At 36.1% G+C, this 14,246-nt stretch overlaps 2 protein-coding genes across 2 annotated transcripts; both read left to right on the forward strand.

Moving 5' to 3' along the window:
* Positions 1–280: 280 nt before the first annotated feature.
* Positions 281–4,558, forward strand: LOC129002019 (uncharacterized). The gene is made up of 2 exons (XM_054429512.1): positions 281–602; positions 1,036–4,558. Exon 2 carries the CDS (start codon positions 1,088–1,090, stop codon positions 4,556–4,558), a length of 3,471 nt encoding a protein of 1,156 aa, XP_054285487.1. The 5' UTR covers positions 281–602; positions 1,036–1,087.
* A 678-nt stretch (positions 4,559–5,236) lies between these two features.
* On the forward strand, positions 5,237–6,133 carry LOC129002025 (uncharacterized). Its single transcript, XM_054429524.1, has one exon. The coding sequence runs from the start codon at positions 5,237–5,239 to the stop codon at positions 6,131–6,133; it is 897 nt and encodes a 298-aa protein (XP_054285499.1).
* Positions 6,134–14,246: the final 8,113 nt, after the last annotated feature.

The raw sequence follows: 14,246 nt of genomic DNA on the forward strand, positions 1-14,246 counted from the left end.
CCTGTTTCATACCAGACAATTATTTTCATGTTCAATTTTGTCACTGCCACCTAAATCACGTCAAGTTAGGCCTACCTAGTTTGTCTTGAAATAAATCAAGCGTAGAAAATTTGTAGGATTGAATATTTATTCACATCTCATTCATAAAATCCTTTTAAATAATAAGGTCTCACAATCAATTCAGTCTTATTATTTGGGTTTATAAATAAAACTGCAAAGTTTGTTAGTAGTTATTTCCCTGAAATATTCTATCCCATTGTCCGCCATTTTGCAACAACGTTCTGTCCTTTGCGATACACCTTGGTAGTTGGTAGTTCTCAACTTCGCCAACAGATCGCTCTGCGCTACATGGCAACCAATAACCTGCAAGATTAGTGAAACGGTGGAACTGAGGACGAACCAATCACCTGTCTGCTATTAAACTGAAAACTCAACTCATCAAAACTCTGTTCATCTACATCAGCTGTTTGTTTAAATATAACCCGATATTGAATTGAAACATATCAACATAACCTGCAAGTTTGTTTATGTTGTTGAAAAATGAAGACATTATTTATTTAATCAAATACTAATTGAAAAGGGTCCTGAACTGGAGAAAACTGGTAATTATTGTTATTGCTATACTCTCTTTATTCATTATTGTAAATATTATTGTCAACAGAGATTATTGGTGATAATAACAAATTGATAATTGACTTCACTTTACTATTGAAGTTGAATTGCAAATTGATTTATGCACTTCAGTAGGCCTAGATTTATGAGATCATTATTAATTTAAGATATTGGGCTATTTTATGAAAACTCATCTATTCTTGTTGTGTGTTATTTAATTTGTTTGTTCATGATGAGATTCACTACCCTACAAAGAAAAGCAAAACTTGTTAAAAACAGGTTTCAGAAAATAAATAAATATTTGTCAAACCAACTTCCTCGAACTGAAGGTCAAGAATTGACTCCTGCTAATATACAGCGTTTACACAATTATAATGAGGAGGTCAGAGATCTATTTACTGACTTTAAAACTTTATTTAATAGAGTTGTGACTGATGACCCTGCTTCTGATTGTGATGAGGAGGAATCATTTTCAATGCATGATGAACTTTCTGACTTGTATGTAGCCCTTATAAGTGACATTAAAGTTCTTTTGCCAGTTGAACCTGTTGTAACACCTACTCCACCTCCAGCTTCTCTGCGCCTGCCTAAATTTGAGTTGCCTAAATTTAGTGGTAACTATGAAGAGTGGGTTAGTTTCTATAATATTTTTGAAGCCTCTGTCAATGCGAATAATTCTGTCTCCCCAGTGAATAAGTTTCAGTATTTGCTTAGTGCCCTGAGTGGTGAGCCCTTAGACTTGGTTAAGAGTCTTAATATTACTCCTGAAAACTATGTGGTAGCCCTTCGACTTCTCAAGGATCGCTATGAAAACAAGAGACGTATTGTCACTCAGCTTGTTACAAAAATTCTGGATTTGTCGCCCATTACTAGTGGTTCGCTTAAGAGCTTACAATCATTTCTCACTGTATATAAGGAAAATACTCAAGCCTTGAAAAACTTAAATCATGACATTACAACTGAAAACACCCTGTTAGTCTTAACACTTTTAAAGAAGATCCCAGCTGATATTAGAAAATCTTTTGAAGACTCTCGCGCCTTAAACAACGAGATCCCTCTTGTTAATGATTTAATGACCTTTCTTGAAATGGAATTCAAACGTTTAGAAGGTGCTAGTATTTGTCTCAGTTCACCATCTACCTCAAAGTATTCCACTGGCCTAAAGTGTCCTACAAACATAACTAGGCCTAATAAGTTTACGCGTGAAAGTAAGCCACATTTCACCAACCATACAAAAACTGCTCTTGTCGCCACAACCAACTCTTGTAGATTTTGTCAAGCTGCAGATCACAACATATACAAGTGTCAAGCTTTCCTAGCTAGAAGTGTGAGTGAAAGATCTGAGTTTATTCGCAAGAATAGGATTTGTACAAACTGCCTCGGTTATCTTCATAACACACTCAACTGCCCCTCAAGTAAAGTGTGTCAGATTTGTTCCAAACATCACCATACTCTATTGCATGAGCCCACACGTAGTTCACTTCAGGCACAGTCAAGCTATCAAACTAAGCTGTCTCCTCAAAATAAGACCTACACACCTAATTCATCTTCAAAGAATACAACAACTATTAATCCTACTGCTTCTACAAACGTTAACGCTTTTGTAGGATTGTCTAGTCAACTCAATCCAACTAAAACCACAATCCTTCTTGGTACATGTTTAGTTCATGTCTCTTCACAACATGGTCAACATACTGTACTCCGTGCTGTGCTCGACTCCGCTGCCCAACTTACCCTTATATCAGAGAAAGCTATTCAACTCATCAACGCCCCACGTACTCGACTCCATGATGAAATAAAAGGAATCTCTGGTGCAGTTATTAATTCTAGAGGTATCGTACATGTCAACATGTCTGCGATCAATGGAAATCCTTTGGCTAAAAACCATCCTTGTATGGTTTTGAGTAGTATCACATCACCCCTGCCTCAGATACCAGTTTCACACCAGGTTAAGGAATCTTTGAAACATTTTATCCTAGCCGATCCCTGTTTCGATCAGCCTGGAGAGATAGATTTACTTATCGGTGCAGACTTATTTGCCCTAACCCTCACAGGCGAACAGCATAGATTAGGACAAAATTTACCTCAAGCTCTTGGAACCATTTTTGGTTTTGTTGTGATGGGCCTCGCTCCTGTAGCCTCTGTAGCAGGAAACTCATCAAACACATTTCCCATCTCACTCTTGACAACTCATGATTTGGATCTTCATAATTCACTTCAAAAATTCTGGACGCTAGAAGAACCCCCAATACGGATCAAGGCTCAGACTGAGGAAGATACCCTCTGTTTACAACATTTTGAAAACACCCATAGACGTGATGACTCAGGTCGTTACATAATCGAGCTGCCCAAGAAACCAAATCATTCCCCTCTTGGTGAATCTTGTACCAAAGCACAATTGAGACTTAGCTCGATGGAAAGGAAATTCTCTAATCAACCCGAGTTACAAAGGCTCTATTCTGAATTTATGGATGACTACATTGAATCAGGTCATATGACTATTTGTAAAGAACCTCCCACCTCTGAATACTATTATTTGCCTCACCACGGTGTCTTCAAGGAGAATCCCCCGAATTCAAAAATACGTGTTGTTTTTGACGGCAGCGCTAAAACTACTAATGGCATATCATTGAACGACATTCTCATGCCTGGTCCCAAACTTCAAAATGATATCAGTGATGTTTTATTGTATTTTAGATGTCATAAAATTGTATTCACCTGTGACATACGTCAAATGTATCGTCAGATCTTGGTTTCTGATAAGGACAAAAGTTATCAAATGATATACTGGCGTGCTAGTCCAGATGATCCACTCCAAACGTACAAACTCAATACAGTTACATATGGGCTTAATTGTTCCCCTTTTATTGCAATCAAAACCTTGCACCAGCTAGTTTTGGACGAAGGTCAACCATACCCACAAGCTTCTGATATCTTGACCAAGTCTATCTTCTATGATGATATTATAGCTGGAGCTGAAGATCTTGATAAAGCTATGTCAGCTCAAAATGAACTGAAAACATTGCTGTCTAAAGGCGGTTTTGAACTCCGTAAGTGGATCAGTAATGCACCCCAACTCTTGGATCAGATTCCAGTCGAACACAAAGAATCACCAGTGGAGTTGACTGATGGTAGTGAGGCCTTCTACAGTGTATTGGGTTTAAGATGGACCCCAGAGACAGACATGCTCTCATACAAAGTAAAGAATGTTGAAGTAGGCCACTTGCTAACCAAGAGAATGATTCTCTCAACAATCGCTAAACTCTATGATCTCCCAGGATTTCTCACACCTGTAATATTTTGGGCTAAAACACTCATTCAATATCTTTGGACCACAGGTCTAAAATGGGATGATCCAATTCAAGATGAGATAAGAACAAAATGGATTTCCTTTTTAGAAGAACTACCCGTGATCCAAAACCTAAGGATCCCACGTTACATCTTTACCTCAACTCATAAGCTTGCAGAACTTCATGGTTTCAGCGATGCTTCGGAGAAAGGATATGCTGCAGTAGTCTACCTCCGTGTGATCAACTTATCGAATGATGTTAAAATTAATCTGATAATGGCCAAATCTAAAGTCGCCCCACTAAAAAGAGTATCTCTGCCTCGTCTCGAACTGTGCGGTGCTCACCTACTTGGAAAGCTCCTGCAATACTGTTCAAATCTTCTTTCGTCCCACATTAAGATTGACTCGATGTATGCATGGTGTGACTCTACCATTGTTCTTACATGGATACGCACTCACCCCTATCGCTTAAAAGTTTATGTGGCCAACCGTGTCTCAGAACTACAAGAATTAATCTCTCCTGAATCATGGCATTACGTCAAGTCCCTAGACAACCCAGCAGATTGTGCAACCCGAGGACTCTCCCCATCTCAACTCTTAAGCCACCAATTGTGGTGGAAGGGACCTGAATGGTTATACTTGTCATCAGATCTTTGACCAAAGCCCGAATTCAGTTTAATCACTGATCAAGACACTCTTGAAGTCAAACCAAATCCCTTGAATGTCCTAGTTAACGTTGAAAAGTTAGAAAATTACAGATTTGATTTACTTGAAAAATTCTCATGCTTTAGAAAACTTGTAAATGTCACTGCTTATGTTCTACGATTCATCCATAATATTTGTGGGAACGCCCGACTAGCTGGACAACTTAGTTATAAAGAGATCTCTTCTGCTAAAATGAATCTCTTCAAACTCATTCAAATTTCATCTTTCAAGGATGACATCACAGCTCTGAAAAAGGGCACTCAGTGCAGCTTAAGACTGGCTCGGTTATCACCTTACATTGACGATAACGGTTTGGTAAGAGTAGGCGGTAGGTTGAAACATTCAAACCTTACTCAAGATGCCAAATACCCAATCCTGTTACCTAAATCTCATAATGTTGTAAAACTGTTGGTCATGCACTATCATCTCAAATATTTACACGCAGGCCCTCAGTTGCTGCAATCGATCCTCACTCAAGAAGTATGGATATTATCTGCTCGTAGTGTAATCAGATCTGTAATCTTTAAATGTCAAAGATGTTTTAAGTTGAAACCTACAAATCAACCTCCACTTATGGGAGACTTACCCGAAACTCGACTACGGCCTGTAAGACCATTCTATCATACTGGCATGGATTATAGCGGTCACTTTGAAGTGAAAGTACACACCACTAGGAATTCTCAAAAGCTTAAGTCATACCTCTGCCTATTTGTTTGCTTTACCACAAAAGCGGTGCACTTGGAAGTTGTAACTGATCTCTCAGTGGACTCATTCATTGCTGCTCTTAAAAGATTTGTTTCTCGTCGTGGACTTTGTGCTCACCTATACTCTGATTGTGGAACGAACTATGTCGGTGCCTCCAAGCAACTGAATAAGACCTTCCAGAATTTCATTGATGAAAGGAATACTCAAGATGCTCTCACTAACTTCGCCCTCGATCATTCAATTAATTTTCATTTCCAACCACCAGCCGCGCCTCACCAAGGAGGCCTTTGGGAGAGTGCCATAAAGAGCTCAAAGTGCCACCTCAAGAGAGTAATTGGAGATCAAATTCTAACACTAATGGAGCTGATAACCCTTGTCACGCAGGTGGAAGCAGTATTGAACTCTCGTCCACTAACAGCTCTATCAGCAGATCCATCTGACATCACAGCACTCACCCCAGGTCATTTTCTCATCGGGACATCTCTTGTTGCAGTACCTGAAGTAAATGTATCCGATATTCCTGACAATCGACTAAAGCATTGGCAAACAGTTCAGGCTCTACATCAACGCTTCTGGAGAAGGTGGCACCAAGAGTATTTGCACCAGCTTCAACAAAGGAAAAAGTGGATAAAGCCAAACAAGAATCTTGAAGTAGGCGATTTAGTCATTATCCATGACCCAAAAACACCACCACTTCTCTGGCCTCTTGGTCGCATTGTGAAGACATCACCTGGAGCAGATGGCATCGTTCGAGTTGTCTCCATCAAGACTTCGAGAGGAATCTTCTGTCGCCCTGCTACCAAGGTGTACCCGCTCCCCTAATCACAAAATATTTCTATTTAATGTCCTATTTCATGTTTATATTTATAATTGTCATATATATCATATCTTATAATTAGGTGTGTCATCATTATCTATTGTGTATATATATCTACATTGTATTACTTGTGCCCATTTATGAGTCAATGAATCAATTTATGAATCTGTTGAACCATGTATGGTTCAAGGCGGGCGGCATGTTCCGTATTCAAGCATCTACGCAACCTAGGTGAATCCAGACTTCATTCATATTTTGTTCTGACCCTTGCCCTGTCACGTGATGTCTGGCAATTCCCCCCATTCCCCATGTACTCTTCAACCCGGCATCATGTTCTCGCCATTTTCCCTAGTTTTGTATTATAATATTCCCCTACTCTATTTGTGGCATATAAATTGAACTTATATTATCGTATGTTTATCTTATGTATTTATTTGTGACACACCTAACAAAAAAGTGAACTGAATAGTTAAAAACTGTATTCAAACTGTTCTTGGTGCAACTACCGGTCGCGTACGCGAAAGCTGGCCAGCAAACATCAAGTGCGTCAACGTCAACGGTCTACTAGACATCACTTCAGTAAAAAGGAAGGTACCAAATCACATTTCTTCCTATTTAAAAGTTTATTATTTTGTGCTCACAGTGTGTCTCTAAAACTGATCTTAACATAATATATCTCACATCCCTCATTTTTTATACAGTCCACCATATCGAAGTTTACCCCCCACATTCATTTGATGAATTACCTTGTAGTGACGAATCATATTACTTTTGGTGGAGAGCGACACGGAGCAGTGTTGACAGGTGGGCCTCATTTTTATATATAACAAAAAAAATTTGTGCCACTTCTATTTATAGACTTTTCGTACATTTCAAAATTTTGGAAATTTTAAAAATTTTCAGCTAGAAATTAAAAATTTATAAAAATTACTTCAACAGATCCAAGACTAGCAAGGAGCAAGCCCAAGTGAGTGACGTTTTCACCACGTCACCACTAGAGGCAAGAAACAACCATGAGTCAGGAGCGCGCCCGCGCCATGAGCCGAGTTCGCACATACATGATTTTGAAATAGAAATATAATATATCAACTGGAAAGGGGAATGGTAGATGTACTAGCAATTGTGCATGGGGCAGAGGGGAGTGGTGAGGGGGGAGGGGGGGGGAGTTGGCCCAAAAATGTCGACCCCCAAAAAACGGCACCGACAACCTATACTACTATACATATACACATACATGGGTCAATAAATGTTTTTTTTTATTTTTGCTTAATATCGAATATATTTATGGGGAATAACTAAGAAATAAGGTTTGACAATTTTTATAGGGATTTGCAGGCAAAGATCAGGATTTTAGATTTGGTGGCCAAAAATAATCCCCATAAGAATAACATGGGAAAAACGTGTCTAAAGTGAGGTAAAACCGGTAGTTCTCCACTACTTTTATGCTCTCCTAATTTGTGTTTGAATAGAAAAAGTATATTTCGTACCAAGGGCCGAAAATGAGGTACTCGAGATTTTTTTAAACGATCGAGAGCTGCGAAACTATTTTGGTCCGCGGTACGAACGCTATTTTTCACCAAACTATACCCTATTGCAACTATTCACCATAATTATAATGCACACTAACAGTCAAAATTACTACAACTTTATATGTGAAGAAAGAAGAAATCATTTGAGGAATCAGCAAAAATAATAATAAATAGTTGCTAGGCAATGGTGACAATAAAACAATTCTATTGCAATGCTATAGATACTGATTGTGTATTTAATTTGAAAAAATGTCTTAAGAAAGTAAGTGGGCAGCTGATTTTTGGCCCTAGGGATGTAAAAACCTGCTCGTTCCCTAAATGACGATGACAGCTGGCAGGGACATTAATACGTAGATTCCGGACTCCAATAAACGTTTGTCAATCGGTTAAAAACATTGTAGTGTAAAAGGGAATATCCATAACAAGCTGCTTTGTGTTTAGTTTGTAGACTTACAAATGTATAAATATACATTATAATATGAGTTTGTATTCTTATTTGTCTACAATTTTGCTAAATTAAAACAATTTAGCAAAAACAAACTAAGCAAAACCAATTTAATTTCAAAACTGATGTATACATATTGTTAGATTTTCAAGTTCAATTTGCAAATAGAAATGTTGATAATTCATCTTACGTGATGCGATTCTCTGTAACATATATTAGTTGTGTTTGGAATTTCTTCAATTTTTTTCCTGCTAGTAATTCGTTGTTATTTCTTCAGTGTGGCAACCCATGAGGCCCATGTTAATTTTCTGTAAAAATGTTTATCCATTTTTTGCTTATTTGCTAGCCTATTTTAACTTTTAGCGATGTAAAAAAAGGGATTCTTTTTTTACGTTGTAAATGCATGTAAATACAATGAAAAAGGGATTCTTCACACCTACAGGACAATATCTAACAATATGCGTAGATTTTTCCTGTGATGTACACGATCTGAGAAAAAAAGGTTTTAATGAAACGTGCTTGCCTATTAATATATATTTAATATTGTAGTCTCTGCAGTCTTGTTAATGTTTTTAATTTATACGTATGATTAAAAAAAAAATATTAAACTGAGAAACCGTTGGGTATAAATGAATACATATAGCCCTAACATTATCAGTTTTTAATTATATTCGGGCACAAAAAATTCTGTAAATACCCTGTAATATTACGGTGGATCTCATCACTGATTGAGGAAAACAGTCTCTTTTAATTAAACACAAAATTTACTTGAACGTTTACATACATGATGAACAAAAGTGTTTAATTAGAGGTGTATTACAAACAAAAGCTATTGAATGAGAAAACCAATTCCCGGCTCATCGAAGTATATTTTAGTGAACAAATTATTAAATTAAAATCAATATTGTGTCTACTATTATTTGTTCAGTTTTGGTCAGTTGTATCCTGTTAAAACCTAACACGCATTAATTGTGCCTTTAAGCTATTAAGGAAATTACTTTTTAAAATTATTTCCTAACATTTCAGGGGAAATATGATAAAAAATATCATGTTAAACAGATTATTTAGGTATAAGCTAAAGAAAATTGCAATTCAGCTGCTAACTAATTATTTAATTTTTTCAGTAATAAGAAGTGTTAATTGAAGTATCTATAGTATCAGATACTAATTTAAAAGATTAATATTTATTTCAAAACAATTTTTAGTCTACTAAGTTTTTGAGGAGGGAGAAGTTCTATAGCGACTAAATCTGGATGTCCAACAAGGTTTTGGGCACAACACTACCATGCCCAAGCAACTCGATACATATACCCACCACTACACCATACTTTACTGGGCTCTAGGGTGTCACTAGTCTTGCTGTTGGCTCATTTCACGCACACCCAAATATTCAATTGTCCCTGGCAGTTATGGGGTAAGCGAGTTTATTTGCGTTTCACCTTGTTGATTATTTTTTATAACATTTAATTTCATTGAATCGAATGATTGTCACACAGATCACATACCCCCGCCACAGCAATTGGTTAACTAACCCCTAACTAACGCAACCTATTGGGTCTAATGATGATTGGCGTGTCCAATCGAAATCGATAACCACTTACCATCTTTTATGTATATTTATCGTCTTGTGAGTTATCAATATACGCGTAAATATACGTTTACAGTGTTATTAGACGTATAACACTTAATGCTGATCAAGAAGTTGTGTAACATGTTTCATTCAGCAGTATTTTAAACTCATCCAAAAACGCAGTTCTCATCTATAATTAGCAACAAACATTGTGATTATTTACGAGCTTTCAATTCAATTTATGGAACGAGTTGAAACCATAGAACCCATAAAGAAAGCTTAAACTAATGGGAATAAAATGTCCTGTTTTTACAGATAATTCCTAAATTATTCAATACCTTTTCTTACCAATCACATAGTTATGATAAAACATGTTAACGATTAACCTGAATACACTTGATGATCGTGAGCTTAGTATAGGCTCTCTACATAGTGACAAAATGAGGATGTCATCAAGTTTTAAGTGAGTCATTTTCTGCCTAGTGTAGTGAGTACTTTGGCTAGTGATGTCCAATTTGACCCTGTACACTTTATGTAGCACACAGGTGCTACCCATCAAATCCTCTTAAGCAGTTTTAGCCACCTGATCCAATGCTACGGTGTACGATGGTTTGGCTAAGTAGCTCAGATAGAAAAATAGACGTCTTATTGAACTATTATACTAGTTATTTCGGATGTATATTTCACTCTTCAGCAGAGTATTAGTATGATATACGTAGTTACATATCTTTTTTTACTATTAATACAAAAGTTAAAAAGCTTTTTTTTTCTTATAACTGCATAATTACATTAAACTGTCAAATTATAACTTTTTTCTGGGAAACAAGGGTACTAATATTATAGTAAATAATTTCTTAAATGTATTTTAACTTGTTCCGTTTTGTGTTTTTTTACTCTTTTGTAATGTGGTTGTTTACTGTTGGACAAAATACGTTTTTGGCAGATATGCACAAAAACGCAGAAAGGCACCACAAAGGCATACATACATGTAAACAAATAAAAACAAAGACATTTAAGAGTAGAACGGTCCTAGGCAACATGCAATTGAGTTTTACATGTAATTGTATGGCACACTTTACTGTATAATTTTCCGTGACAGTGCTGGAATGCATTACTAGGAAAGTTTGAATTTACTCCTCGATATAAAGACAAACTACACCCAGGAGGGTGATGCAGAGTGTAGTAATATGGAGTGTTGTGTTGGAAGTGCCTACACACAAAAGTGTTCCCATGTGCAGTTTCATAAAAAAATTGAATTATTGTATTATATTTTTATTGTTTTTCCTCTTTTTTTTCTTGCACAAGTATCACATAAACTCCGGATTTCATTCGTGAGAGGAACCTTTTTTAAAGCCTGGTTTTATAAAGGGTGTTAAAAAAAGAGACACAATACTACTATCTATAAGTGTTACTTTGGAACTTTTCGTTATCTATCATAACAATGTGATCAATCAACAAGAATGAATATACCGTTTCAAAGTTTGTTTATCCTAATTTTAACTTAATTTAAAATTGTACTAGTAATTATAAAATAAGATGCATAAAGTAATGATCTGGTATATCTAACAATAAGACATATGTATAGTAATATCGCATTACTCAATAAATGTGATGTAATCACATCTGAGACGTCATACATAATGACATGATGCATAGGTAAAAGCATGTGATATATTTCAATGCTAAGTAGCATTAAAGCAATTTTTGAAATTTTAAACCTTTTTAATAATGTTAACAAGTTTCGTTGTTACGGTGGATTACATTAGGTTACATGTGGTTAAATTAGGCTTAGATACCTGAATAGATATCTGTCTGTAGGTAAGATAGTAGGTTGAAACCATTTAAAATGTTAAAACCTGCTGAACAATAATAATTGTTTTTTGACATAGATTTGACATAGAAACAGAATCGAAGTAAAGTTTCGATCACTGTATATTTTTCAGCAGAAAGCATCGAAACATTTCAACCCGTGGCAAAGTTTGTAAACAAGAAGTAAGTTCCAGAGAGAATCAAACAAACTTTGTTTTACATTCGGATCAATGATACAGACCAATTTAACAACTATCAATATATTCTTTACAAATAACGACAGAAATATGCCTCGTTACCTTAAAAGAAAAATCACAAAATATTGTAGAAAGTTATACATTGTTTAACAATAGCTTTGTGCAAAGATTTGCAATTAATCCCTGGTCAGATGAACTTACCATGGCGTAATTTTTATAATGACATAATTATAAACACGATTCAAGCCAAGACTACAGGTTTGGTATGATAACTTTGTTTCGGAGTTGATACTTAATTTCATTAAAAGGTAAGTCAGCTAACATATTACCAGTTTTTAACTAAGACAGTTTTTGGTGATCCATTGGTTACATAATCTTTTGGTAAATAAAATGTATAAATATCGACATTAAAAATTGAGATATATTAGGCTTAGTATTGTGATGTAACTAGTAGCCTTGGAAATGTGTATACTATAATGTTTTATTAAAAAAGAATGATCCAAGAAATAATTATTGTTTTTAAAATCTAAAATGATGAGCCTAAAACATATTTGGGTCTTAGCAAAATATTCTATATGGTAATACTAAAACTTGTGTGTGGGTAAACCAACATTTTGAGAAAACATGTGATGAGGAACTTAATATTACCAGTCAGAAGCTCCTTAACTAAATAAAACCAGGTTTTAATACGAAATTACTATCACATTAGTAATTACTTTTTAATAATTTATAAGGCTTAAAGCTAAGGGGTGGCTCAATACAAAGGATTCCATATTTTCCACAGAAAAAATATTGTATAAATTAAGAGTTTTTTTAGGACACAGGACACGAGCCCGGAATTGTTTTTCACATTAATTCAGGCTAGACTTAGGGGTTGCGGCATTATCATATGGATAAAATCCATTGGTGATTTTCCGGGATTTGAAACCCGGGACCTCTGCGACCGAAGTCCCGCGCTCTAACCACTGGACCAGCTCGCTCCCGGGTATAAATATACACTGGGCCCATATGTTGTTAAGTCTATTGTATGTAAATAGTTTATAATTTAAGTATTTCTATGTTCAAGGTTTATTATTTTGGGTACTAAGGAAGTGATCATATTTCATCATATGTTTGGCAATAAATTACCTAAAAATAGGTTTGTGTAGAATTTGTATATGCTAGCTACGTTCTATATTATTGAATTAGTTATACCATACAATTCGTAATTTTTTCACTTGCCCTTAAAACATTTAGGTAAGTACCTTCACTTTTAGTTATTTGAATATAGGCTACATCTTTTCTTTCTAACATAATTTTTACTAATCAAAGAAATGAAATTTCGTACATATATCTGCTGTTTTATTTCAAAGCAGCTCTCACAAAAGGATTTCAATAAGTATTAGTGCTTTTTAAGTGGTAGACAAAGTTACTTTAATTTGATTGTTGTGATAGATTTAAAGGTTTGTTTGCACATCACTGAATAGGGGCGCTAGGATCTTCTGGTATTGAAATTGTCACTGTACTGATTCAGACCCCCACAATTTTCATCAACAACACTTATCTGGACCTATCTTTTAATTTGCACCATTTTACTAGAAAACAACTATTTAGATTAATATAGTGTTTGTATTTGTTTTTAATCTCAACTAATGATGATTAGGAGTTATGTTACTTCTATCTTTAAGAGAGGACAGCATATTCTTTTACCAACAAAGGTGTCCAGACTTAAGTCCTGAAATGATAAAAAAAAACCGCAACTCGATTGGACAAAGACCTGGTTTTTTTGTTGTCATATTATCATCGGGTCAGATTAACATTTGACCTATCCTGGTCTAGATCGAATCCCGGCTAAGGTCTTCTTGGGGTGGATTCTTCCAGCGGCGAACAGGTCCACTTGTCTTCTCCTTCCACCAATAATGTGATAACAGTGTCTACTGACAGCAGTCGTATGCCGTTGAGCCTCCAGATGAGACCCTAATGCGGGCAAAGGAAATGTGTTCCCGTTGTCTTTAGTGTCCGGCAATAGATTGAATCCGGAGACAATGCTCTGCCCATTCTGAACAGGTACATCAGAATATTATCCTGACATGTCAGTGGTAAATAGTTCACCTCGATACTACAGATTGCCTGCTGGACTTATGGTGAATCGACGGCATTTTTTCTTTGGCATGACCATCGAGATTAAAACTCAATGGAACATGCGCTGTATGCGACAAGTAAGCCAAGACGCAGTTATTGATCTCTATATAATATATAATAAAGCATACATCCTCCACCATAGTACAGTATTGTGAACCAAGTGCCCTGCCGGCGTATATCTATACGGCAGCGAGGTGCAAGGTCTGGACCAACCTTAGGCGGCTTAGTGCTATATAGTTTCTATTTTAATGATTAATTTATTATGTCCTTAAAACATGCCATGTGTGTGTGTGTTCTGCATTTAATTTGTACGAACAGACGATGATATTAAGCACGTTGCAGGCTACACTGAAGAACAAGTGTGTGGGCAACAACGTGCCGTGCCAGAGCACGGCGTGCCAATAAAAAAATGGTACGGCGTGCAATGCACGTGTAGTGTGTAGGCCG

Source organism: Macrosteles quadrilineatus, unplaced genomic scaffold (genome assembly GCF_028750875.1).
Source record: "Macrosteles quadrilineatus isolate MER2022 unplaced genomic scaffold, UCM_ALF_1.0 Scaffold_1__1_contigs__length_201487025, whole genome shotgun sequence".
Taxonomy (NCBI): Eukaryota; Metazoa; Arthropoda; class Insecta; order Hemiptera; family Cicadellidae; genus Macrosteles; species Macrosteles quadrilineatus.